Source organism: Harmonia axyridis, chromosome 1, assembly GCF_914767665.1.
Source record: "Harmonia axyridis chromosome 1, icHarAxyr1.1, whole genome shotgun sequence".
NCBI lineage: Eukaryota > Metazoa > Arthropoda > Insecta > Coleoptera > Coccinellidae > Harmonia > Harmonia axyridis.
The window spans coordinates 76,459,308-76,482,498 of NC_059501.1; the positions used below are offsets into that span (position 1 = coordinate 76,459,308).

General features: G+C 34.3%; 2 protein-coding genes across 8 annotated transcripts in view; both read right to left on the reverse strand.

The window, feature by feature from the left end:
- Window positions 1-611: 611 nt before the first annotated feature.
- Window positions 612-6,043, reverse strand: LOC123671435 (E3 ubiquitin-protein ligase Topors-like). 3 transcript variants are annotated; one of them, XM_045605288.1, is made up of 8 exons: window positions 5,700-6,042; window positions 5,456-5,643; window positions 5,289-5,396; window positions 4,979-5,125; window positions 4,071-4,527; window positions 3,864-4,002; window positions 3,488-3,812; window positions 612-2,127 (listed from the first exon to the last, which is right to left on the reverse strand). In XM_045605288.1, the coding sequence occupies exons 1-8, from the start codon at window positions 5,844-5,846 to the stop codon at window positions 1,116-1,118; spliced, it is 2,523 nt and encodes an 840-aa protein (XP_045461244.1). In that variant the 5' UTR covers window positions 5,847-6,042; the 3' UTR covers window positions 612-1,115. The 3 variants fall into 3 exon arrangements, with proteins under 3 accessions (XP_045461244.1, XP_045461243.1, XP_045461245.1); XM_045605287.1 differs by having other exon boundaries at window positions 3,488-4,002; window positions 5,700-6,043; XM_045605289.1 differs by having other exon boundaries at window positions 2,058-3,357; window positions 3,488-4,002; window positions 5,700-6,043.
- Window positions 6,044-7,415: 1,372 nt separating this feature from the next.
- Window positions 7,416-23,191, reverse strand: part of LOC123670806 (uncharacterized protein CG45076-like) — a 29,727-nt gene continuing 13,951 nt past the window's right edge. The window contains exons 4-11 of one of the 5 annotated variants that reach the window (XM_045604361.1): window positions 19,985-20,062; window positions 18,004-18,192; window positions 15,477-15,586; window positions 15,125-15,249; window positions 13,302-13,472; window positions 10,060-10,258; window positions 8,852-8,993; window positions 7,416-8,324 (exon numbers count right to left, since the gene is read on the reverse strand). In XM_045604361.1, the coding sequence (XP_045460317.1) occupies window positions 7,629-8,324; window positions 8,852-8,993; window positions 10,060-10,258; window positions 13,302-13,472; window positions 15,125-15,249; window positions 15,477-15,586; window positions 18,004-18,192; window positions 19,985-20,062 (1,710 nt within the window). In that variant the 3' untranslated portion in view covers window positions 7,416-7,628. Of the gene's footprint in view, window positions 8,325-8,851; window positions 8,994-10,059; window positions 10,259-13,301; window positions 13,473-15,124; window positions 15,250-15,476; window positions 15,587-18,003; window positions 18,193-19,729; window positions 20,063-23,191 lie in introns of all 5 variants that reach the window. The other 4 variants (XM_045604360.1, XM_045604362.1, XM_045604363.1 and 1 more) reach the window with 4 other exon arrangements.

A 23,191-nucleotide genomic window follows, 5' to 3' on the forward strand; every position in this document is an offset into this window, starting at 1 on the left:
TCATTTTTATTTGGTCATTATCATTTTTCAAATTTTATTTTGAAAAATATTATTTATAGAAATATTAGTGTAGCTATATGTGAATTTTTTTCTTTATAGTGAAATTTCTCTACTTGGAAAATCTGTATAGATTTTCTTTCAAAGGCTGTCTGTGATTATTAATTGAAAGGAATTCGAATGTACAGTTTTGTCTGTTGCATAGGAAAATTATTTTTACAGAGAATCCATTCTACAACAAACACTGAAAAATATTTCATTTTTCATTTATTCTAGTCATAATCAATTGTCAACTTTTTATACAACCCTCCAGAAGTACGAAAAAGCAGAAATTGTGTCAGAATCGTACTCCTAATAGGGATAAATGGTCAAATTTATTATTATCTTACTCTTATTTAAAAACAATGTAAAAGTAATATAGAGAATAAATTGTAGTAGGCTGTGATGACAGATTATGAATGATAAATTCTTTTGATAAGTTGTCTTACTCTAAAATCCTTGCCATATACTCCTTATTTATTTATTTTTTTTTTTTTTGATAATTTATTTCAGACCTCATTTTTTTTATGGGGAAGCTTCAAGTTGTTGTGTTTAAAATAAAATAAGAACACAAATTTTTCAATAATTGATATATTACAATTATAATTTACACAAAAAAAAAAAGTATAAATATTATAAAAATTATTTTTCACAAGGTTGGAAACATAACCATCTGTTTAAAGTTCCCAACAATCGAATTGGAGAGAGATTGGACCAGTTCAAAAAAAAAAATGAATATAACTAAATGTTTAGCAAAAATGTTCGTTCTGTTCAAGTTTATTCAAATATACTGTCAACTATCAGACTTTTCATACAATCAACTCTTCTATGTATCTAGGGTATTTCTTATACTGTTAAATATTTTCAAATTTTATTCACACTTTCGATTGCAATTGCTGTGCAGTTCTAAACAAATTAGATAAATTTTTTCATTCATGACTTACACCCAAAAAATTTGATAAAGACGAGTACAATTATCTTTTACAGTATAATATTCTTTCCAATAATAAAATTCAAGAATTTATATTATCTTAATGTCCCAATAAAATATAAAATCAAATATTGCCAACACTATAATTTCAATCAGAATAAACAGAACAATCAGACCAATTCTCAGGATAACATGGATAAGAAGGAGAATTAGAGCTAGACCATCTTGGTGAAATTATTTCATCCTGAGGAACTGAATTATCACGAGAATTTTGTATTACAGACTTTCTAGGCTGCTGACTTTGATTGTTATAAGAAGAATCATTAGAATTTGTGTGTGAAGTAGTTTGTGTAGATAAATCAGTCCAATATTTGGTTGATCCTTCCGATTGATATTCTGAGTAAGAGGGTTCACTTTTAAGCGCACTATTAGTAGGTACACTATCGAAATTATAGGGCGCATAGCTTGTAGACGGCATTGAAATATTCGGTGAACGATGAGCACTACTTTGATGAGCACCTAACGCACAGGGATCAAAGTAAACCGACGGCGTATACTTAGAACGAAAATCTGGTCCTACACAACTGGGCGTCATGGGATGTTCATGTCTTATCCTGGATGTTACAGATAAGTCTATTAAATCAGGAGAATTTCTGGGATCTTGATAATCGCAATTATATCTTCTCTGTAAATCTTCAAAGTATGAGTTAGAAGGGTATGAAGACGAAGGTCCGGCACGATTCTCAGCATAAAGGGAATCAGGCTGCAAGGTTACCGGAGCTGATCTGCAATGATTCAACATTTCCACCTTTGGCTTTCCAGCATTACTCAGTAAACTATCACTGTGTCGATTACTTCTATATGTATTTGGTGTATAATCAATAGGTTCATCAGGAACTGGAGTAGGAAGAATATTACTAGTTGACTGAAAAGCCGATTGTCCTCTAATTGATGGTGTATAAATCTGAGAGATATTAGAAGGGCCTTGTTGGGGCATTAAGGAGAGACTCCTTAACAATGCATGTCTATCAGACCTTGTTTGTGATGGACGGGGAGCAGCTTCAACGTTGTTATTTCGTTCTCTTTTTGGATATGAGAATCTGGGTTTTAATGTGTGGTTGCTGGAGCTACTAGAAGATTCATTGGGATTTCTTCTATTCCTGAAAAAAAATGTTTAGGAGTAATGGAATTTTAGATTTCATACGTTTTCAGGCAGCGCTGCATTCATAATGAAAGATAATATCGATATTCTTGCACAAGTTCAAAATTCAAAAACGAGCCACGAATTTGAATGAACCAGTGTTAGAATGAGCCTTTTATTAGAGATTATTTTTTCCTTCCTTATTACTTCAATGGAATATTTCCATATAACGGGTGGTTCAAAAGTCTGGAAACGGTTAATTAATTTCGCGCATAGGTGGAAAATCAAAATTCTGGTACTGGGGTCTTTAGTAATTCCACCCGAGGAAACGAATGGGCCCATCAGATTTTTGACCCAAAGGGCATTATACGAGATATGAAGCCCAACTTTGAGATTTCAATTGCAAACACATTTTTTTTATTGCAGATTCGGATTCAGCGGGAAATTTCACATCTGAACTGGTTGAAACCAACATTTTTTTCGTCCTTTTTTGGGACCTATGCAGCGTTTTTTGTTCAAAAATCCGGGGGCTTTCATTCAGATCAGGATGCAAAAATTCAAATTCTGATGCTGAGGTTCTTAGTAATTTTTCTCTTTGAATCGATTGAGCCCATCAGATTTTGGGTGCAAAAGGGCAACTTTGAAATCTGCCATAAAAAAGATGGGTTTGCATTTGAAATTTCAAAGTTGGGCCTCTTATCTCGTATAAGTCCCTTTTGCACCCAAAATCTGATAGGCTCAATCGATTCAACAAGAAAAATAACTAAGGACCTCAGTATCAGAATATGAATTTTTGCATCCTGATCTGAATGATTTTTGAACAGAAAACGCTGCATAGGGCTCAAAAATGAACGAGAACATTTAGATTTCAACCAATTCGAATCCAAAATCTCCCGCCGAATCAGGATTTGCAATGAAAGAGATGGGTTTTGATGTGAAATTTCAAAGTTCGGCCTCATTTCTCGTAGAAGGCCCTTTTGGGTCCGAAATCTGAATCAGAATACCTGTGCGCGAAATAAATTCACCATTTCCAGACTTTTAAACCACCAGGTATATCTTTGCAGAATGAACAAATTTGCGACAGAATTAGAGAAATGATATACTGAATGTAAATCACTAAATTATACTTAGTATGACATGCCTTGGGAGATATCGCTCTCTAAATTACGTAGAGGAAGTTGGCATCCCAGAAACCTGAAGACCTATGGGTAGACCACAAAGTATTGACTTCAGATTTATTTTCAGAACACTGAAATTTATATATTAGAGCGAAAATCAACTTCAAATTTCCTGAAAGTGTCACATAAATACGAGCTGCTGACTCCACGTCAGTGCTTTTCCCATTTTAATTCTAGTAAGTAACTTTCACTATAACTTACCTTGATTCGCAATCATGATTTTTGGAACTACTAGAACTGGAGCTGCTCGCACTTGAAGTTCTCCTTCGGGGATGAAAATTTGATGAATGGGGCTTGGATGTGGAACAAGAAGCGGTTTCAGCAGTTCTCATTTTTTTCGGACTCTCCTTTCTCGGATGGCTCTTTCTAATCCTATCTGTAGGGCCATCTTTGGATTTAGCTTTTGCCTTGGCGGAACTTTTCTTCAACAGTTTTTTCCCAATGGATGCCTTGATCCTCATATATTTCGCTAAGGGTACATCATCAAGTACACTACTGCTTGAACCATCTCCATCTGTCAGGTCTCCTGAAACCCTAGGAGGTAATGGTATGCTGTCAGTGCTGCTAGATTCATTACCATCGGGATGATGTTCTGAAGCCCTTGGTGTTGGTCTGCTGTCTCTTTCTTCTCTCCGTCTTCGTTTCAATTTGAGCTTTCTAGGCCTTCCGTCCTCTCTTCTCTGCTCTTCGTTGCTCGAAGATGAAGATACCGACACCTAAAACAAAATTTGTAATGATAATGCTAACTCCATTTTCGGGAATAGTTTTCCGAAAGAATACTCACACGTCTTGATCGTCTAGACGTTGAACGTTCCGGCAAGATCCTTGGTTTTGGAACAAACGAAGATGTCATTATAACATCATCAGAATCGCTACTATGGACTTCTATAACTTCAGGATTCTCCTCTATTATCATGACATCACTGTCATCATCTTCAGAAATGTCAACAGAAGGTATGGGAGTTGTTGGTCTTTCGAAGTAGTTAACATGTCTGTCATATCCAATCATGTCAAAGGGTGACCGCATGAAGTTGTAGAATTCATGAACAAAATGGTCTGTCCTATTGTTGAGATAGGATCTCAACAAGACTCTGAAAGGCCGACTACAAATGTGATACCTAAGAAGGTAATCCATAATTGTATCAACTACCTCCATTACATCTTGGGTGTTTTCATGAAGCAAAGCATTAAGTTCTCTATTCAGCCATGGTACAAGACGAGTTCGACTTTGTGGATTTGCCCTAATATAAATAAAGAAAATAATTATTTATCTCATTTATTCAATATTTGAATTAAAAAAAAAATTTTAATGGCGTGGCGTCCATATTAAAGATACAGAGTGCTGAAAGAATTTTTTCTTTTTAATTTTTTACAATTATGTCTAAACTACTGGAAAAACAATAATGAAATTTTGTATGAATAAGTTATGTTAAGTTATGCATATCACATGAGTTGATTTATATATCTGACATTTTATAGAGTGCGCTAGTTAAACGATTTGTACAGAGTAGTGTTTTGTTCTAGTTATTCTATCCGAACATCATGAATTGTATTAAATATTATGAAAAACAATCAACTTTTTATTCAAACTAAAAACAATAACATTATTCTAAGGCCTAAGTAATTGATTGAAAAGGAAATTTGAAATGAATCATAATAGTAGAAACCTTCAACATTAAATAAAATACTAACCTGAAAAATTCTGGTGTAATTTCCCGAAATCTCATTGTCATACTCATTGGATCGGAATGGACACTGGCCCACAAATTGGAGTCATAAATTGACCTCCTAAAGTTGGTAGTTGTGCATCTCGCTCTCCTCCTAGGTCTTATCGAGTGACTACAAAAAGAAGAATTGAAATAAATACAGAATATTAATATTTGTAAAGGATAACGCGGGGATTATTCAAAACAGAAATATAATTTAAATTTCATCTATCTGAATACTTCATGACATTTGTCTGGTTACTAGTCTCTACTGGAAAAAGATTTGGTAAATTTACCTTGAATGTGGTAAATAATTGGAAATAGTGATTCCATTGGTGAGGGAATGACTCATAAGCATCCGTTGAATTGCATTTTCCCCATGGGTGTTGACCGTAAATGTAGTTCTGAAAGAATTGCTTCATTTAATTATACTCAATTTAGACAGAAAACAAGTCTAACTTACCTAAAATGAAATCGGTGATGTCTTGGAGTTGGAGGACTATGAGGTAAAATTAAATGGAATTGATCATTGTCCAGGAGATGTGCAGGTAGAGGTTGTTCGACAATATGTTCTTCATACTCCTCATTAGATTTCACATTGTGAATTATGGATTTGAAGGGTTGTTTACATAAGGGGCATTCAGCTTTTATCTAAAATAAATCAAGATTAATACATTCATTTTAAATTTTCTCACACAATTACTCACCTTTGACCATTGCAATAGACAATTGAAACAGAATTGATGCATGCATGTATCCGAAAAACATTTATTTGAACATGATCCTAAGCAAATTGCACAATTCGGAGGAGGGCTGGCTGAAGACGAAGTATTTAGCAACTTACTGTCTGCCATGTTAACTAATATACACTCAAATACTTTATAATATAAAATATGCCTATTCACTTCACGAATAAATCATAAATGATTGAAGTTAAAAGTAAAATGCTATAATATACATGCTCAAAATCATTCAATACAATTTACAACAACTAAACAAATGCAACTCTAGATTGAATCTTTTCTCCGTATGACATCTTGAAACTAGTTATTATGCAGAGATTGTCAATGAACTGTATCAGCTGTCGTGAATCACTGAATAATTTTTCTTCTTTTTCTTTTGGTGCATTATTCGGTTGCCGAATATATTTGGTGCATTGAACTAATAATATATGGTTTTATTAATTCTATGATTTGGTGCATTAGTTCATTATTCACAGAATAATTTTTCTTCTTTTTCTTTCGGTTCATTAGTGCCAATTCCCGATTCAAGGGAAGGCTGCGCCCTCTACAATGTAGAGGCAGCAGGCTTCGTTTTCCAGTGTAGGTAAGATCTTTATAATTGAAAAGAAAGCAAAAATACTTTGCCCATATACGTCTGGGCATGACAATTGCAAATTCAAATGTTGTCATTTATTGTTCTTTTTTTCAACAACCATTCATTTTTAGGAATCAAGATGCCCTTTGATGAAGAATATATATAATGTTTTCTTCTTTGAAAAAAAAATTGAACCGAGAAAATATTTGTACTTCGGAATGATTGAAGAATGAATCTATTTCTTGAAATTAAATGACAGTTTTTCATTGACCAGACATTTTCATTTATATATCATTGTTTGTAGAAATTGATTTCTTATTAAGCCATAACAACTCAAGTTCTTTGAAAAATCCCCTTTTGCATTTTCAGGTTATTATTAATAACCTGAAAATTGTAAAAAATGGACTTACGTTCATCTGGTTCTGAGGTACAGATATTATTTAAATAGCCATTGTTCCACCATACCACTATACCGATTTTACATTTAAAATAATATTCAGAAATGGGACTCGATAGGTTTACAATAGTCAATAGCGCCATATATATTCATTAATTCTTCAATTTTAGGATCATTACTCAAAATCTTGGAATTTTTGATCCCCTTGTTCACACATTCAATATAGATGGAATTCAATATAGCGGAAATCAAGTGAAAAGGGACCAATACCATTGAAATCCAAGAAGGTGAGCTTGCCAGTGTTTTAGAGATCTTAGATTAAGTTATTTATTGTATTGATTCAAAAAATACCTTCTCAATTTTCAATAGAAGAATATACTGAAATTAGCTAGTAGCTACAAAAAGAGAATTCGGAAAGCTATATTCCTTCATTGCAGAAGGAGATTTCAAAATCTGTCCTGGCCTTTATAGAGCTTTTAACTTACTGAATAGTAAGTAGTGACCTCAAGGTAATGATAACTATGAAAGTAGAAATCATTAAGCCTAAATTGTAAGTTTCTGTAAGAAAATCTGATAACTTACAATTTCTCTATACTGGAATATCTTAGAAACATCGAATCCAGTAAAATCTCAGTCTTTTCACTTATTTATGATCAATTGGATTCTTAAAATTAAATAAGATTTCATGAAAGTCACAAAAAAACAGATGAAAATAACAATAATTTATTAAAAATAAAAGCATAATAAAAACAGATGAAATTTGGATGATGTGATGAACAGAATTTCATTAAATGCAAAACAAAATGCAACATAAAACGGAAACATAACCAAATGTAAATTCCAATGAAATTATTCAATATGAAAATAAAATTTGTCGAATTTCCATTATCTTAAGTTAAATTAAAATATAGATTCATTTTTTTTATTCTTCCTCCTCTTCTTCTGCTTCATCAGCGGTATCTTCTTGAGTTGCGGGAATTTCTTCAGCTTCAGCAACAGGTTCGTCTTCATCTTCTGGTGCTGGTTCTTCCACTAGAGGCTCTTCTTGATTGTGTTCTTCCGGTTCTTGTTCCTCTTCAACTTGTACAGGTTCGTCCATTTCTTCTCTATTTGTTTCACTCACTTGCTCATCCTGTTGAGGTTTTTCTGCTTCGTCGTCAACTGCTTCCTCTTTCTCCACTTGTTCTTCTGGTGATTCTTCTACTTGAGTTGTGTCTTGTGGTGTCTCTTCTTCAGCCTCCTGCATAGCAATTTCCGATTCTTGTTTGGCTTTTTCTGCCGCTTCAGCAAGTTCTCTTTCTTGCCTCTCCAGTTCTGCTAATTCCTCCTGCAAACGTTTCTGTTCGGCTAATTCTTTCTCTTGTCTAGCTAGCTCTGCTTCTTCTGCTTCCCTCTTAGCTTGTTCTGCTAACTCGGCTTCTTGCCTCGCTAATTCGGCTAGCTCTTCAGCTTGTCGCGCGAGCTCTGCCTCCCTCTCTTCTTCAGCTTGTTTGGCGATTTCTTGGAGTCGAATGAGTTGCTTCCTCTCTTCCTCCGCTCTTGATTCTTCTGCTTGACGTCTTTCTTCCTCCAATCGCTGTTGGGCTTCTTGTTCTTTGCGAGCTCTTTCTATCTCAGCCTGAAATCAGATCAATCGTTACTCCAATCTAGGACAATTTAAAGAGAAAAATAACCTTTGGAATTATTCAATGAAACGCAAATTATGTTATTCGTACATTAATTCGTACGTTAATTATACATATCGCATTCAAAAGAGGTCGTTTCTAAAATAATAAAATTACGAATTTATTTTTTCGTGTTTGGAAGCTAGCTGAATTTTTGGAAAACTTAATTTATTGACGAACTTATATACTTTTATATATATGGAATGAACTGTACTGCTCAAATGTTTTTAATGAATTAAATTCATGGTTAATATATTTTCTACTCAAAATCCTTCGCGTACCATACATATACATCCTTGAACCAAATTTCGCATAAGTCACTCGCTTTGAACTCCCAAAATGGTAGACTGTAACAAACTAAAATATCGACTACATATGGGTATAGAGAATTATTGTCTCAACTTGATGACAAGAAGAATTTCGATTCTTTGACTTTGAATTATCAATTCCCAGTATTTTCTTTTGACAGAATCGTATATACCTGTTTCGCCAATTCTTCCTGTCTTAATAATTCTGCTTGCCTCTCCAGTTCAGCTGCTCGTTCTGCTGCTTCTTTGGCAGCTCTTTCTTTTCTCTCTCTAGCCTCCTGAGCCTCTTTGGCTGCTTGTTCCTCTGCTAAAGCTCTGGAAGGAAGTAAGGAGATTCAAGATTGAATAATAATAAACAATGGCAATTTGTAATTTTAGAAAAGTTATTTTTAGCATCCTATGTATTCTAAACGGCTGAATTTACAGTGGCAATGCAATGAAGACATTTGATCAGCATCACGAATTCTAAAACATTAAAAAATCAAGCAAATTCACCTAAAGCCAATTTCCCTTCAACGTGGTGCATGATCCTTCCATTGGTACATGGTGCTTCATAAACTGGCCAGTACTTGGGTACTTGCTAGTTAATGGTGAAACACCATCTAAAATGATTCCAATAACATTACCAAAGGAAGAAAAGACACCAATTACTTATAGCGCCTGGTTGCCCTTCATCAATGTCAATATACTACAATATACATATGAAAAAGAGTTGACATTCAAGAAAGAGTTTCAGAAGAAGGAAAACCGAAAGAAAAACTATAAGGCGGAATTTTCCTGAGTTGGATCATCCCAAGTATCTTCGAAGAATATGCGAGATTCAAGAAGTATCTAGATCTTAACAAGAATATACTACACCTCCTCACTGGGTTCCTCATAAGACATTGTCACTTAGGAAACACCTTATGGGAATGGATCTAGTAGAAAATGACGAGTGCAGATTATGTGGGAAGGAGGAAGAAACTCCGGATCACATGGTTACGGAATGCCTCGCCATCACTAGCCAAGGCAAAATCTGCTCTGGACAAGAAATTTGTAAAATTGAGGAAGTAGCCTCCTTGAAGCCATCCCAGGTACTGGAGTTCATTAAGATTTTGGAACTGGAAGGCGAGCTGTAGATCGCGTTATGGAGAGAATAGCTCTGATGAGGGGCACAATAGACCATAAGGCCACAGTGTAATGAAAACCCTCTTAATTAAGTCTTAAATCTTAATACTACAGTATCCGAATCACCAACAACATCACTTTGAGGAATGTCATCATTGATTCATAAACTACGACCTAAAAATCCTCTGAAGATGGCTACGGCAGTTATAGGCGATGAATCAGAAGCCTTGAAGGCCTTCAGCATGATAACAAAATGATAACAAATATAAATCACCTCTCTTCAGCCAGTCTAGCCTCTTCCCTTTTCTTCTTCTCCTTAAGCGTGTCTTCGACAGATGGAGCATCTTCAGCGTTGATCTTGGCTAGTCTAGCTGCTCTTGCTTCACGAAGTTCTTTGATCTCTGGTGGAGTTTCGTCACTCAGTTGTTTGGCAGAGTTGAACCTTCTGGATGGGCGAATTGGAGAGAGAGCAGCTGGAAATTTTCAATAAAATGCGTTTTCAGCAAAACCAAAAACATGAAGGTATTTAAAGGCGAAAAGCATCTCCACATCAATGTCCGTTGAAAGGTTTGATTTCTGTTGAAAGTCGCGTTTGTCATTGGTGGAATGAGGAGTACCTAAGATGTCTAGAAATAGTGGTATGTCCACTCAATCTTGAAAAAGTTTAAGATAAAAGTGGCGACAACAACTCCGACCTTTTTAGATTTTAAGGATTTTGTCGGTACTTCCCTTGATTTACATATTGTCATTTCCATGGAAATATGGAAATTTTATTGAATCGCTCCACTTACAAAAGAAAAGTGAACTAACGACAATCTCGAGTTCGTGTTCCCAGAATTATCTAAAACAAATCTAATCAGTGGGCGCACCAGTATTTTTGAACGTCTTAGGTTTAACTTAAAAAACGTGTTGATTCTTGAAATTGCTCCTGAAAAATCAATTAAAGAGAAGAAAGTCCTATGGTGTTAGATTTTACGATCTTAGGGCCATTTAAATGAAATTCACAGTAAGTTAATTTTCAAAATTTTTTTTATTTTTCTTCATAGCTTTATAAGTTTTTGAGGTATCAAGATCAACATTTTGAACATAGGTTTCGTTTTAGGGTTCCCATTATTTATTAACTTTGCTAAGTGATTGTAAGAACCTACGGTTAAATATCAAGCTCATTGTTGCTCTATAAATTTATTTTTACGGTGCTGGTGGTGAATTCTTACGTATTTGTTTCGTTTTCGAATTTGTTTCTTTTTTAGTTGAAAATTTCAATTAAATGTGACAAATTACAAAAAATCATTTAATTTTTTCTCGATAATGCTAACAGATGTGTAAAAATTATAAAAGAAAAACATGTTTATAAATAAAACAAAAAAATTATTTCATATTCCAGAATCCACCAGCGGCGCACCATAAAAAAGTTTTCGGGGCGAAAATAAGCTTGACCTTTAAAAAAATAACTCCTTGTCGATTCTTACCACCACTCGGCATACGTATGATGTTTATTCTAAAACGTAACCTTCATTCAGAATGAGATCTTTCAATCGTAAGAATGATTTAAAACTGTTCAAAAATTGTCTTTAGTTGTCGATTTTTATAAAAATGACAGATTGTTTCAATGGAGTCACCTAAAAAATCCGTCGACTCATTTTTAATGATTCATTGACTCATTTATGATGAATTAGTAGGTATTCGATAAATGGATTCAGATGATGATGTGGAGATAACATTATTTAGCAGCACTGCAGAATATATATTCACATTAGGTGTTAGTAAGATTTGAATTTTTAGATATTTTACAGTATCTCTTGAACTTACTGAATCACATTTTTAGGGCCTATAATTTTTCCATCCATTGTTGCAATAATTTTTGTAGTATTTTTGCATTTTCTGTGTTATATGTTCATTGATATGTTAGGGAGAGTTCAAAACTTCTAGACAAAAATCAAAAATAACTATGGAAAAAAGTCATGCTGAAAAAAGAACTAAGAAAACTGCAGTCAGCCAAGTGTTTATAAGGAAGGAAAGGAAAATATACGCCGTTATTTACAGTAATACACAAAATTCTTACAAATCATCATTGAAGATAATGAACGAAAAAATACCTTCAAATATGTTTATCATAAAAATTGTAATTGAAAAATTTCCCCACTTTTATGATTCAAGGTTTCGAAAAAGAATAAGATTATTCAACAAAATATTTATTAAGCTCGGTGGTTCTTAATCGATAACAACAAAAAAGCGACCAATCATTGGTGTAAATATCCATAAAAAAATAATTCAAATAAATATATAATTGTGCATATAATAATTCTAAAATACCATCGAATGTAGGTTGAGAAAGTTGAGTTAAAAATATCGAAAATCCAGCATTTTGCCAGAAAAATTCTGGCAAACTTTCATTGATGAGTGATTGTAGAAAGTCTTCCATTAATGTACAGCATAGTAAATTTTATTTTTCTATCCAGTGCTGGTGTTATAGTTGAGACAATTAATATGATTTAATACTTATCGGATTCACTATTAAAGTATTTTCGGTATTTCGATTTATTACATAGGTACTTCAAATGATGAAACAAGACTCAAGGTGCTCCAAAGGATTTGCAAGATATGTTATGTGTAGAAAAGGTAAAAGAAGTCTGTAGGGACAGAGATCATCAGCAATGAGTATTATTCAGTGATTTCGGTAATTTCAGGTTTGGATTCTTCAATTTTTTCAGCTGCAAGGAAAATCATCGGAGTCAATATCAGTGTTAGAAACATACAGAAACTTTCATAAATAAAAAAGTAAGCATCTTGCAGAAAAATAGTCAAAACGTTACACTCATCGTGCAAAGAATCTTTTCATCTATAAGCAGATATTTTAAGCAGTGGATTTAGTAAAATGAATAAATATAAATATTATCATAAGCACAACAATTACTTTTAAAATCAATTCGCCTTAAATCTTCAAGGTAATATCTATAGAGTCATTCAGTTTTTTCGTGGGCACACTTGACCATCGGATTATTTAGGCTATTTGACCCAAACGGAGTTACAGGTTGAGCAATTTCAACGTAAAAAAATTGTGCAATTTTGTAACTTTTGTCAACTTTCAACTTCAATTTTTTTGTTGTTTTGTTTTATATGAACTAATATGTATACGGAGATAATGAAACTTTATATTTCATTTTTCAAAGTGTTCTCTGTTGATGAAAGATGCAACATTGTTTTTGAATATATTATTTTTTTGTGTAAATAATTTAACTTTCAATTTCAAATGCAACTTGAAGTTCTTGAACACCTTGATAGCTATCATAAAATTGATTAAGCCACTACCAACATAATATGAAAAACCGGTGATGTTACAACACAATCAAAAAACAAAGCTTTCAATTAAAATATAAAAAAAAAATACAAACATAAAATCAGCACCATTGGTGTTACTGCTCTACAAGTCCGAAGCTTTGGCAAGTTGAGTGCACTGAATTTAATAGCTAAGCGAAGTAAGTGTAGAAACACACTTCCAAACTGCTCATCATCTACCTTTTGCTGGTTCAATAGCTTTTTGTTTCTTTTCCTCCCTGAATTTATTGATATAAAAACTCAACAGTTGGATGTCGTTCTTGACTGGATCCTCGTAGATGTAAACGTTACGTCTACGTCCATGGACACCACGGTCTCCAACGTAAGAAACACAGGAAAGATGACCTTGGCCTAGAGAAAATGAGAAAAGAAAATCATGACAGAGGTCAAGGCAGTACCCATTTGCCATTTAGGTCATTTTTCTACTTCTAAACTTGATTAATTTTAGCATTACATATAAAATTATTGTTTATTATATTCCAATTATTCTCATTGTTATTATTCATTTTCGTAGAGAAACATTCAAAGATCCAATTCAATCCAAGACGTGAGGAATCGTACAAAATGGCGAATGCGTCGGTTTCTGAATAGTAATAATAATAATAGGTGAATTTTCATTCGATCATTATATTAGGTGTACAACTTTGCTTCCGCCGTTTTGCAATAGATAGCTGTAGCGGTAGTTGAAATAAATAGATCGTAGATGTCATACAATAAACTCAGGTATTTGTTAACATAACGCCATCGAAATATTGATGGATTTGTATCTGCATCATAAAGTTATTCTCGATTTAACATGTCAGCTTTCGAGCCAAATTCTCGTCATTTGCGGGAGATTTCAATTTTCTGCTTTAATATGAAGATATCTGCGGATGAGGCTCATCGAATGCTCTCAAATACCTATGGTGAGGCCACTATTTGTGAAAAAACGTGCCGAGACTAGTTCGAACGCTTCAAGAACGGTGATTTTGACGTCGAAGACCAGCATGGCGGTGGAAGAGAGAAGCTTTTGGAAAATGCAGAATTGGAGGAATTACTTGAATAAAACTCGTGTCAAACGCAACAAGAATTGACAGGATCATTGGGAGTGTCGCAACAAGCCATTTCAAAACGCCTGAAATTCTTAGGAATGATTCAGAAACAATGAAATTGGGTGCCGTACGAGTTGAAGCCGAAAGATGTTGAACTGCCTCGTTTTGCTTGTAAACAGCTGCTTGCAAGACTAAGAAAGAAGAGATTTCTGCATCGCATTCTAACTGGAGACAAAAAATAGGTTCATTACGATAATCCCAAGCACATAAAATCATGGGGATATCCCGGCCATGCTTCCACGTCAACGACCAAACCGAATATTCACGATTCCAAGGTCATGCTGAGTATTTGGTGGGACCAGCTCGGCGTAGTATATTATGAGTTGTTAAAGCCGACTGAAACAATCACATGCGATCATTATCAAACGCAGTTAATGCGTTTGAGCGGAGCATTGAAAAACAAACGACCGCAATACAACGAGCGACATGATAAAGTGATTTTACAGCATGACAATGCTCGAACACATGTTGCGAAAGTGGTCAAGACATACTTGGAAACGTTGAAATGGGAAGTCCTACCCCACCCGCCGTACTCTCCAGACGTTGCTTCCTCGGACTATCACATTTTTCGATCAATGGCACACGGCCTGGCTGACCAGCACTTCCGGTCTTATGAAGAAGTGAAAAATTGGATCGATTTGTGAATCGCTTCAAAAGATGACCAGTTTTTTTAACGCGGGATTCGTACGCTGCCCGAAAAATGGAAGAAAGTAGTGGCCAGTGATGGACAGTACTTTGAATCATAACCAGTTTTTTACAACTTCGAACTTCGAAAAAAACGGTGGAAGCAAAGTTTTACACCAATGTATATTTTCAATATTTTTTATTAAAACAATGTTATTTTGAATGGGAGTGAAGATTATTTGTTTTAAGAACATCCACAGCGAAGTCAATGTTTTGTTGTTAACTTACCAATATACTTCTTGATGGGTTCTGTGAAATAAGTAACGAATTCTACTCTGGAATTCTTTGGAGAAATGTTCATTAATCTGTTAATGTAATGATCATTTGATAACCTTGCAGGATATTCGCCATATCTGAAAATATGAAGATTTCTGCTAGTTTTTTTTCGTCATACAAGGCAAATGGAAAAGTTGAGAAAACACTCTTTGGTAATTCATCCTTCAAAACTGGTAATCAAAACTCAAAGTTTGATCAATCGAAGTACTATTCCATATAAATTTAATTGGTAAGTTTTTATTGCTATTGTTGTACAATTCGAAAAGTTATTCAATAATAACGATAATTTTACTTTAAACCTCACCTGTTCAGAGAAGTGATTGGGTAGCTTCTATGGCGTGGTACAGGTAAATGAATGCTTTTCAAAAGAGAAGCTGTTTGAGCACGAATCATTCTAGTTTCATCATCAAATATCTGCAATAAAAATATGTGTTCAGTATTGTTAATTTGCTGAATATTATATTAGGAGTAAGAATCGAAAACTGCTATTTTCCAAAGACCGTCGTCAACAGCAAAAAAGTAACCAAAAATGTGTGAACGTGAACGAAAAATTATACTTATACATAATTCCATTCTTACAATTTTGATTTACATACAATTGTTAGAAAATTTCAAAATAAGTATTGTTTCAGCATGACACTGCCACTTGCCGTAAAAGATTTTCAGGTCAAAACAAAAATGTTTGGTCTATTGGTGGATTGCCTCAGAAAAAAAACAGGTTTTCGATACCAAATATATTCAAGCAGATCAGCAGATACCTATTGACTCATTTGGATTAATAAAACCATTCAAAGCGCTCCAAGAAAAATTACTGTATCCATTCAAATATGTGAGAATCGAAGACCAATTCATGATATACATATAGTCCCGAGAATAATCCATGTCTCCTAATTAAGATCAGCTAGATTTTTAAGAAAATAAATATTATATTTTTTGCATTATACCCAGCTGATGATACTCTCCGCCACAATGAATGGAGCAAGCACATATTCGATAGGGACCTAGTTTTATTATGGATTTGCTACTACTAGATAATTACGCTAGTTGCCTATAAAATCGACAAATTTCCCGCTGAGCATAGGCCGATAATAAGTTCTCTAAGCTTTCGTTCTGTGTATTGATACTGAACTGTTTTTTGATGAGAAAGAATACTGTACAAGCGGAGAAATGGCTTGATATGTTCTGCGTAGCTGTAATAGCAACGAAGCTCCCTTTTTTTAAACAGCACATAACTTGTTAATATTAAGTGCAGTAAAAAGAAATCCATTATTTTTCCAATAGATGGCTTTAGTTATTTGTCTCTCACGTTGTTTAAGACCAATAGGGTTCCATTAGATGGGGCGTTAAAAGATGAAATTTCATACTACAAAAACTTTACTGACAGTTTTGTGAGTAGTTGACTAATTTGAGTTTTGGCGTGCGTCAAAGATGGATAAGAGAAAATGCGTTATATATTACAGTTTTTCCTCGATGAAGGCGAAAATGCAAGCCAGGCTGAAAATGTAAATAGTGTTTATGGACCTGATATTATAACAGCCAATCATGCTCAATTTTAATTTCGTTGATTCCTTTCTGGTGATTTCGATGTCAAAGATGCACCACACACTGGCAATTGTCAGTTGTCGAAAATATCGATAAAATCATGAGCATTGTCGAGTTCGATTGTCATGTAAGAACTGTTTCGATTGTCCAAGAGCTAAAGATTGCACAAAAAGCCGTTTGGAACCATTTGCATAAGGATGGTCTCAAGAAGAAGTTCGATATATGGGTACCACACGAGTTGACGCAAAAGAACCTCATGGACCAAATTTTCATCTGCTAATCGCTGCCGAATCGCAACAAAATCTACCCATTTTTGAAGCACTCACAACAACGTCAAGCGTAAACGGTCGTGGTCGAAATGCGGTGAGCAGGCAGAAACGGTGGCCAAGCTAGGATTGAAGACCAGGAAGGTTTTTCTGTGTTTGGTGGGATTGGCAAGGAATTATCTACTATGAGCTGCTCCACTTCGGCACAACTGTTAACTCGGATCTGTGCTATCAACAACCGTCTGAAAGAAGTAATCGCCCAGAAGCGGCCAGCTTTGGCCAATAGGAGAAGATTTGTGTTCGATCAGGACAACACTAGGCGACACACGCATCTATAAGGACCCGCCAGAATCTTCGAGAGATTGGTTGGGAGGTTCTTATGCATCCACCTTATAGACCAGATCTGACACTAAGTGATTACCATTGTTCCTGTCCATCGTGAGCAATTTTGCTGGTGAAAAATTCGCTTCAACAGAGGCTTGAGAAAATCTACTCTTCATTTTTTGCCGATAGAGACGGGGACTTCTTTAAGTGAGGCATAATGATATTACCTTCAAAATGGCAATAAGTTATCTAACAAAACAGCACATATTTGATCTTAATCGGATCATTCTAACTATGGTAATTAAAGACTTGTTTTTCATGCGAAAATAATGGATTTCTTTTTCCTACACCTTATATGTGGCCTATGACTCACTCGAATTATTTGCCTATAAATGACAATTTTTCTCAACACACTCGGAAATATTTAGTGAGCTTTAACGCTCGTCCTCTAGACCACTTTCGAGAGAATTTGTTGAAAGATTTTCTGGTAACAGTTAACACGTTACCCTCATCTTCTCTCAAAAATACCGTTTATTTATTTATTTTCAACATTTTTTCTTCTCATGTTACTATCATAAGTCCATTTCTGCTAGTACCGTTATTATTGACATTTTGGTGCATATCAGCCTCTTAAAAGCGTGCAATATTTTGCATGCAACGTAGTTAGATCAAATCAAATAACAAGCGTGGTTTACTTACACGTTGCATTCTTAAAGATCGGTAGGAGAGGTCATCATCGTCTAAGTAATATCTGTATCTTGGCCACCAGGTCGATAGATAGTTAAGAGAGGTGTATGGCCAATATTTTTGATAGTACAGTGGCCTGTTTACTTGATAATAATTCGTATAGTCAGAGAGAGGCAGAGTATTTCCTACGTAAACCATTCTCTAAAATATTCAACGTCTCAGAATTGCTAAGGAAGCAGAATGACATGTTGTCAACATGTTTCTGGAAACTTGAGGCATTTCAAGAATGATTTTTGAACAGCTGAACTGAAAATTTTATTTGCTGAGGCTAAAAAAGAATTTCCATTTCGAACTGTTCTCTAGAAATTTTCTAGGATAGTCCTAAGTAAGTTGGTATCAAATATTACTTCTTCCTTTTCTTCCTTTTGTGATCTTGTCCTGTATTTTATGATCTTGAACAGATGTCATGAAAAAGGGGTAAAAACGCCTGACGAATAAGTAAAACCAAAGCCTATGCCTATATCTTCCATGAGGAGCAGTTACTTGTGAGTTATTTGAAAGCAGAAATAAAAAGCATGTCTAAATTTTCAATGATGAAATTAATTAAAAATGTTGAAACGGCTGATATTCTTGTTCTTCCATATTGTGTATGAAAAATGTATTTCTTTGGATTCGTTGAATACAATAAATGTTATAACTAAAAAAATGCAATCAAAATCGAGCACAACTCAGAAATATCTTGTGAGAGAATATTCCTTATCTGAGTAGAAAAGAAAAAATGTTGAAATCTTCGTACGAGGTATAAAAAAATATATCCTTGAAATCAAGCAGTTTTTTAAGTATTAAGTGTAAATATGAATGAGATGGGGTCATATTTTAGTTCATTCAAAGTGGAATTTACTGTTTTCTTCAGCAGATTAGTATTTGTTCTTTATTCGCATAAGTATTAAAAAATTTTACGTCAAAAGCAGATTTCATTGTATTGATAATGTAGTCCTTATTTGGCAGACTGAGACCATAATTTTCTAAAAGAACTCTAGAAGCCAGCGGACTTAGGAGAAAGGTTTATCAGAAGTAAAAAATGTTCTTGTGAAACAATCTAATGTATCTGAGCCATATAAAATGCAACCTTAAAAATCTATTACTTCATTTCAATCAACACTTGTTAACATATTTTTAAAGGATAAAGATAATGACACAGAATATCTAAACCTTACATTACTTGATATTATATAACAATGAATTATTATAGTTTTTACTCTCGTTGAAGATTGATAAAATTACAGCGTTTATGAGAATTATCACAAAATCCAAAAGAGCTTTGAAATTAAGTGATGCAAGCTTAAATATTCTCTATGTCATTACGTTTGTCCTTTAAAAATGTGAAATATGTTAACAATATTTTTATTATAAATAAAATAATTTACATACATACGAAAAACTGTAAGAATTTATCTTTTTCATGTGTTTTTTTTATTCAATATGGATTATTAAAGTTTTGTTGATATTGGGTGGAATATTGTACCTATTATTGAACTGAAATATAGCAAATTGCATTTTCCGCTTATCATACTGGTCCACCCTTTAAAATCTTTGATTTGTTTAAGCATAATTACCTATGACCTTCATTAAATTTATTCAATAAGTAACAGAACTATTGCCTTTCTCTTTCACCCGTTGGCTTCTAAAGCCCTCTTCGTCCTTTTCAATTTGCGCAGATCGCTTGGTTTCTACTCACTCTAGGATAATACCTTGGCCAATACCAATAATATCTTCTTGGGCTTGGTAAAGAAACTGTGTAATTGCTAGACGTGTATCTTGGCCAATAATTAAAGCACCAATCAATGTATCTATCAAACCATGAGTCAAAATGTAAACTGCTGTAGAGAGGAGACGTATAGAAACGTCTAATGTAAGTATACGGTCTCCTCAAACGCCAGTATGGGTTATAATAAGGCCAGTAGTCATCGTAAGTGCTAGTATACTGACTTACTGGCTCATACTTCCGGTACATAGAGGAAGAAGAGAAAGAATCACTCAGCAGGCTTGGATATCGATTATAAACAATCCTCTGTAAAAAAATTAGTGAAACACAGGGACCTGAGGTTATGTTAGCAGACACAGGTGACAGGGTGTCTCGTGACCGGTAGAACCACATTCATGTGAAGATAAAGAACATCTTTGCAAGTTATGTGATGACACTTGTATTGATGAGTAAAATCGAATACCTCCAAAAAATTTCAAAAATCACTTGAGAGCCAAATTCCGAATGGTTTTCATCATATATCGAAAACTGAATTGTTATCGAGTGAGATCGAAGGTTTTCAAAGCCTGTTTTCTTCTTAGTAATCATATAAAATTTGATTGTAGCATTTCATTACTGAAATTATTTTCTATTCGTGTTTTCTTCGTTATATTTTGTAGCACCTACACATTAGTAGGTGTAGAACAGAGAATAAGAATCCTTTATGAAATGGCGAGGTTTTGACTTTTCGTTCATCACCGGTCTTTCTCTAGAAAGTATAATATGAATTCATTATATGAAGCTTTTTCCCTCTCCTATATGATTTTTACTATTACATTATTAAAATATGATAAAATATCATTTGAAAAATGAAAGAAAAGGATCACAAATAAACACCAAAAAGACATTTTTAAACATTGGAGATAAGCCATATAGAATAGGAAAGAAACCTGTAGGACAAAATCAACAACATATACCTACTCATATGAACTATTCATCATACTCATGGGATTTCAGGGATTATAGCAAACTTTTTCGTCATACTCGTATTATGAACTTGAATTGTGTCAGTTAGCTCTCATTGTCACGTTTGTGTTTCAAATCTTTAGGGAAGATTTTAGAAGATTCGAAGTAGCTTTAGGAAATCAAAACACAACCAATTCAAACGGCTTTATCTTTTGAAAACCATCGTTTTCGATATACCTTTTATCTTCAAATACAATAATCCTGAGGTTATTTTAAAACCCCCACAGAAGTCCTAATCTTAAACAAAACGTTGTCCTACTTGTCACCGAACACCCTGTACAACCATCTAAATTAGGTACCTAATTCAATTGTCAATATGTTCAATTAATGCAATAAATTGAAGAGTATTTGTGCTAAGCGTTAAATATTTCAAATGAATGGTGGTGAAAGCATGAGTGACACAGCCTATTGAAGAAGAAGAAATGAGAATATATTATCTAGTTTACATGCTAATTATTAAACTTGGCATGTTCACATAGGATCATCTGAAACGTTATTCTTCAATTTTATCCTTTCGACATATCGAATCACTAAATTACCAAATTTGTTTCGTTACAAATTCTTCAAAATACTCCAAACGATTATCACAGATGGTGAAGAATACTTGTGTGTACTTTGGCATGTCCACATGCAAAACTTTAAATATTGACGAATCAAAATTTAAAGGGTCACTAGTTGTTGGATGTACTCCAGATTCTTAATTATGAGTCATTTATTGCATCTGATGAATCTATATTTAACACTGAAACTATGAGGTATGAAAAGTTAAATTTCAGTTGGAGATGAGTGTTCTCGTTTTTCAGCCTTTGAATTTTCAGTGTGTAGAAACAATTGCTGTTATTAAAACTGGAATGCAGTTATTACTGGCCCGAATTGTAATAGAAGATTCGAAGTAGCTTTAGGAAATCAAAACACAACAAAATCTGAAGTCACCAATGATAATATTATGAAAATGCATTGAAATTGATGAGTAATAACAGTTATCATAAATGGTAATACACACATCGGAAAAGTCTAAGGATATTCTTCGAAATGATTGGTTTTGAGTTAAATGAAAAAAAATTCGAGGAAATTATGTATAGATGTATTCAATAATTGTTTATATACTTCAAATAAACCGAAATTTTTATAATGAAAAAGTGAAAAACTGAAAAAAATCGAAGTCTCTAAATTGCGAAAAACATAGTAATTATTCTTAGTAATTTTTTATCGAAAATCAATTCAAGTTTGGCATTTAATACAATGTGTGGCCTCCTCGTTGATTAATTACGGCTCTACACCTACGATTCATAGACAAAATCAGATTGTTTAGGTCTTCCTGATTTAAATTTGTCCATTCAGCTGTCAGAAGCTCCCTGAATTCTAAAACATTTTGGACGTTTCCCATATTTGGCGTAATCCTTCTTTGAAGCATGACCCATACATGTTCTATCGGATTCAGGTCCGGAGATTGTGCTGGCCATGGCAAAACATCAATTCCCTCATTATCCAACCATTGTGTCACAATACGAGCGGTATGGGGACGAGCATTGTCATGCATCAAATGGAAGTTTTCACCAACAGCTTCTACATAAGGTTGTACAATTGGTTGCAGAATATTTTCCAAATATTGCTGAGCTCTTAGAAAACCATCAGGAAAAACGAGCTCTGTTCTACGTCCAATGGAAATTCCTCCCCACACCATAATTGTACCACCTCTATAACGGTGTACTTCCTGGACGTGTCTCAAGCGTTCTAAATTACCAGATCGTCTCCATAGTCTTATTCGACGAGAATCTGGATGATATCCGAATCTTGATTCATCTGTGAATAAAACTGTGGACCACTCATTGACACCCCAATTTTGAAACTCACGACACCAATTCAATCTTGCAGCGCGATTTCCTCTGGAAAGTGGTGGACACCTAATGGGCCGTCGGGAATGAAGATCGGCTTCATGAAGACGATTCCTCACAGTATCTCGCCCAATGGTCAAATTATGAGCCCGTTGAAATTCCATAACCAACTCAGGAGCCGTTATAGTGGGTTGCCTTCGGGCGGTCAAAACCAAAAATCTGTCTTGAATAGCAGTTGTACAACGTCCACGTCCTGGATGATTTTCGGCAGGATTTCCAGTTGTTCTGAAACGCCTCCACAAACGACTTATAACACTTTGTGAAACACCCATTCGCTCAGCTGCATCGACTTGTCTCATGCCCCCTTCAAGTAAACCAACCACTCGATTCATCTCTTCCAAAGTTAAATGATGTCGTTCCATAATAAAAAGAAGTTGATAGAAAAATATTGTCGATGTTATAACCCAAAATCGATCTAACGAATGCATGAAATGATTAAAATCAAATACAGAAATTTTAACTGCGATATTCATTTTTTTTATTTTTATCATATCTCCCATATTTTCTTGGCTAGCATATGTATACAACCAAAATT

What these genes read in the sequence shown, in the direction of transcription:
- LOC123671435 (XM_045605287.1), bottom strand. Translation starts at nt 5,846, where the DNA reads ATGGCAGACAGTAAGTTGCTAAATACTTCGTCTTCAGCCAGCCCTCCT. An exon ending in GTCTATTGCAATGGTCAAAG is followed by an intron (nt 5,644 to 5,699) that starts GTGAGTAATTGT and finishes GATTTATTTTAG; the next exon opens with ATAAAAGCTGAATGCCCCTT. An exon ending in CGTCTAGACGATCAAGACGT is followed by an intron (nt 4,003 to 4,070) that starts GTGAGTATTCTT and finishes ATTTTGTTTTAG; the next exon opens with GTGTCGGTATCTTCATCTTC.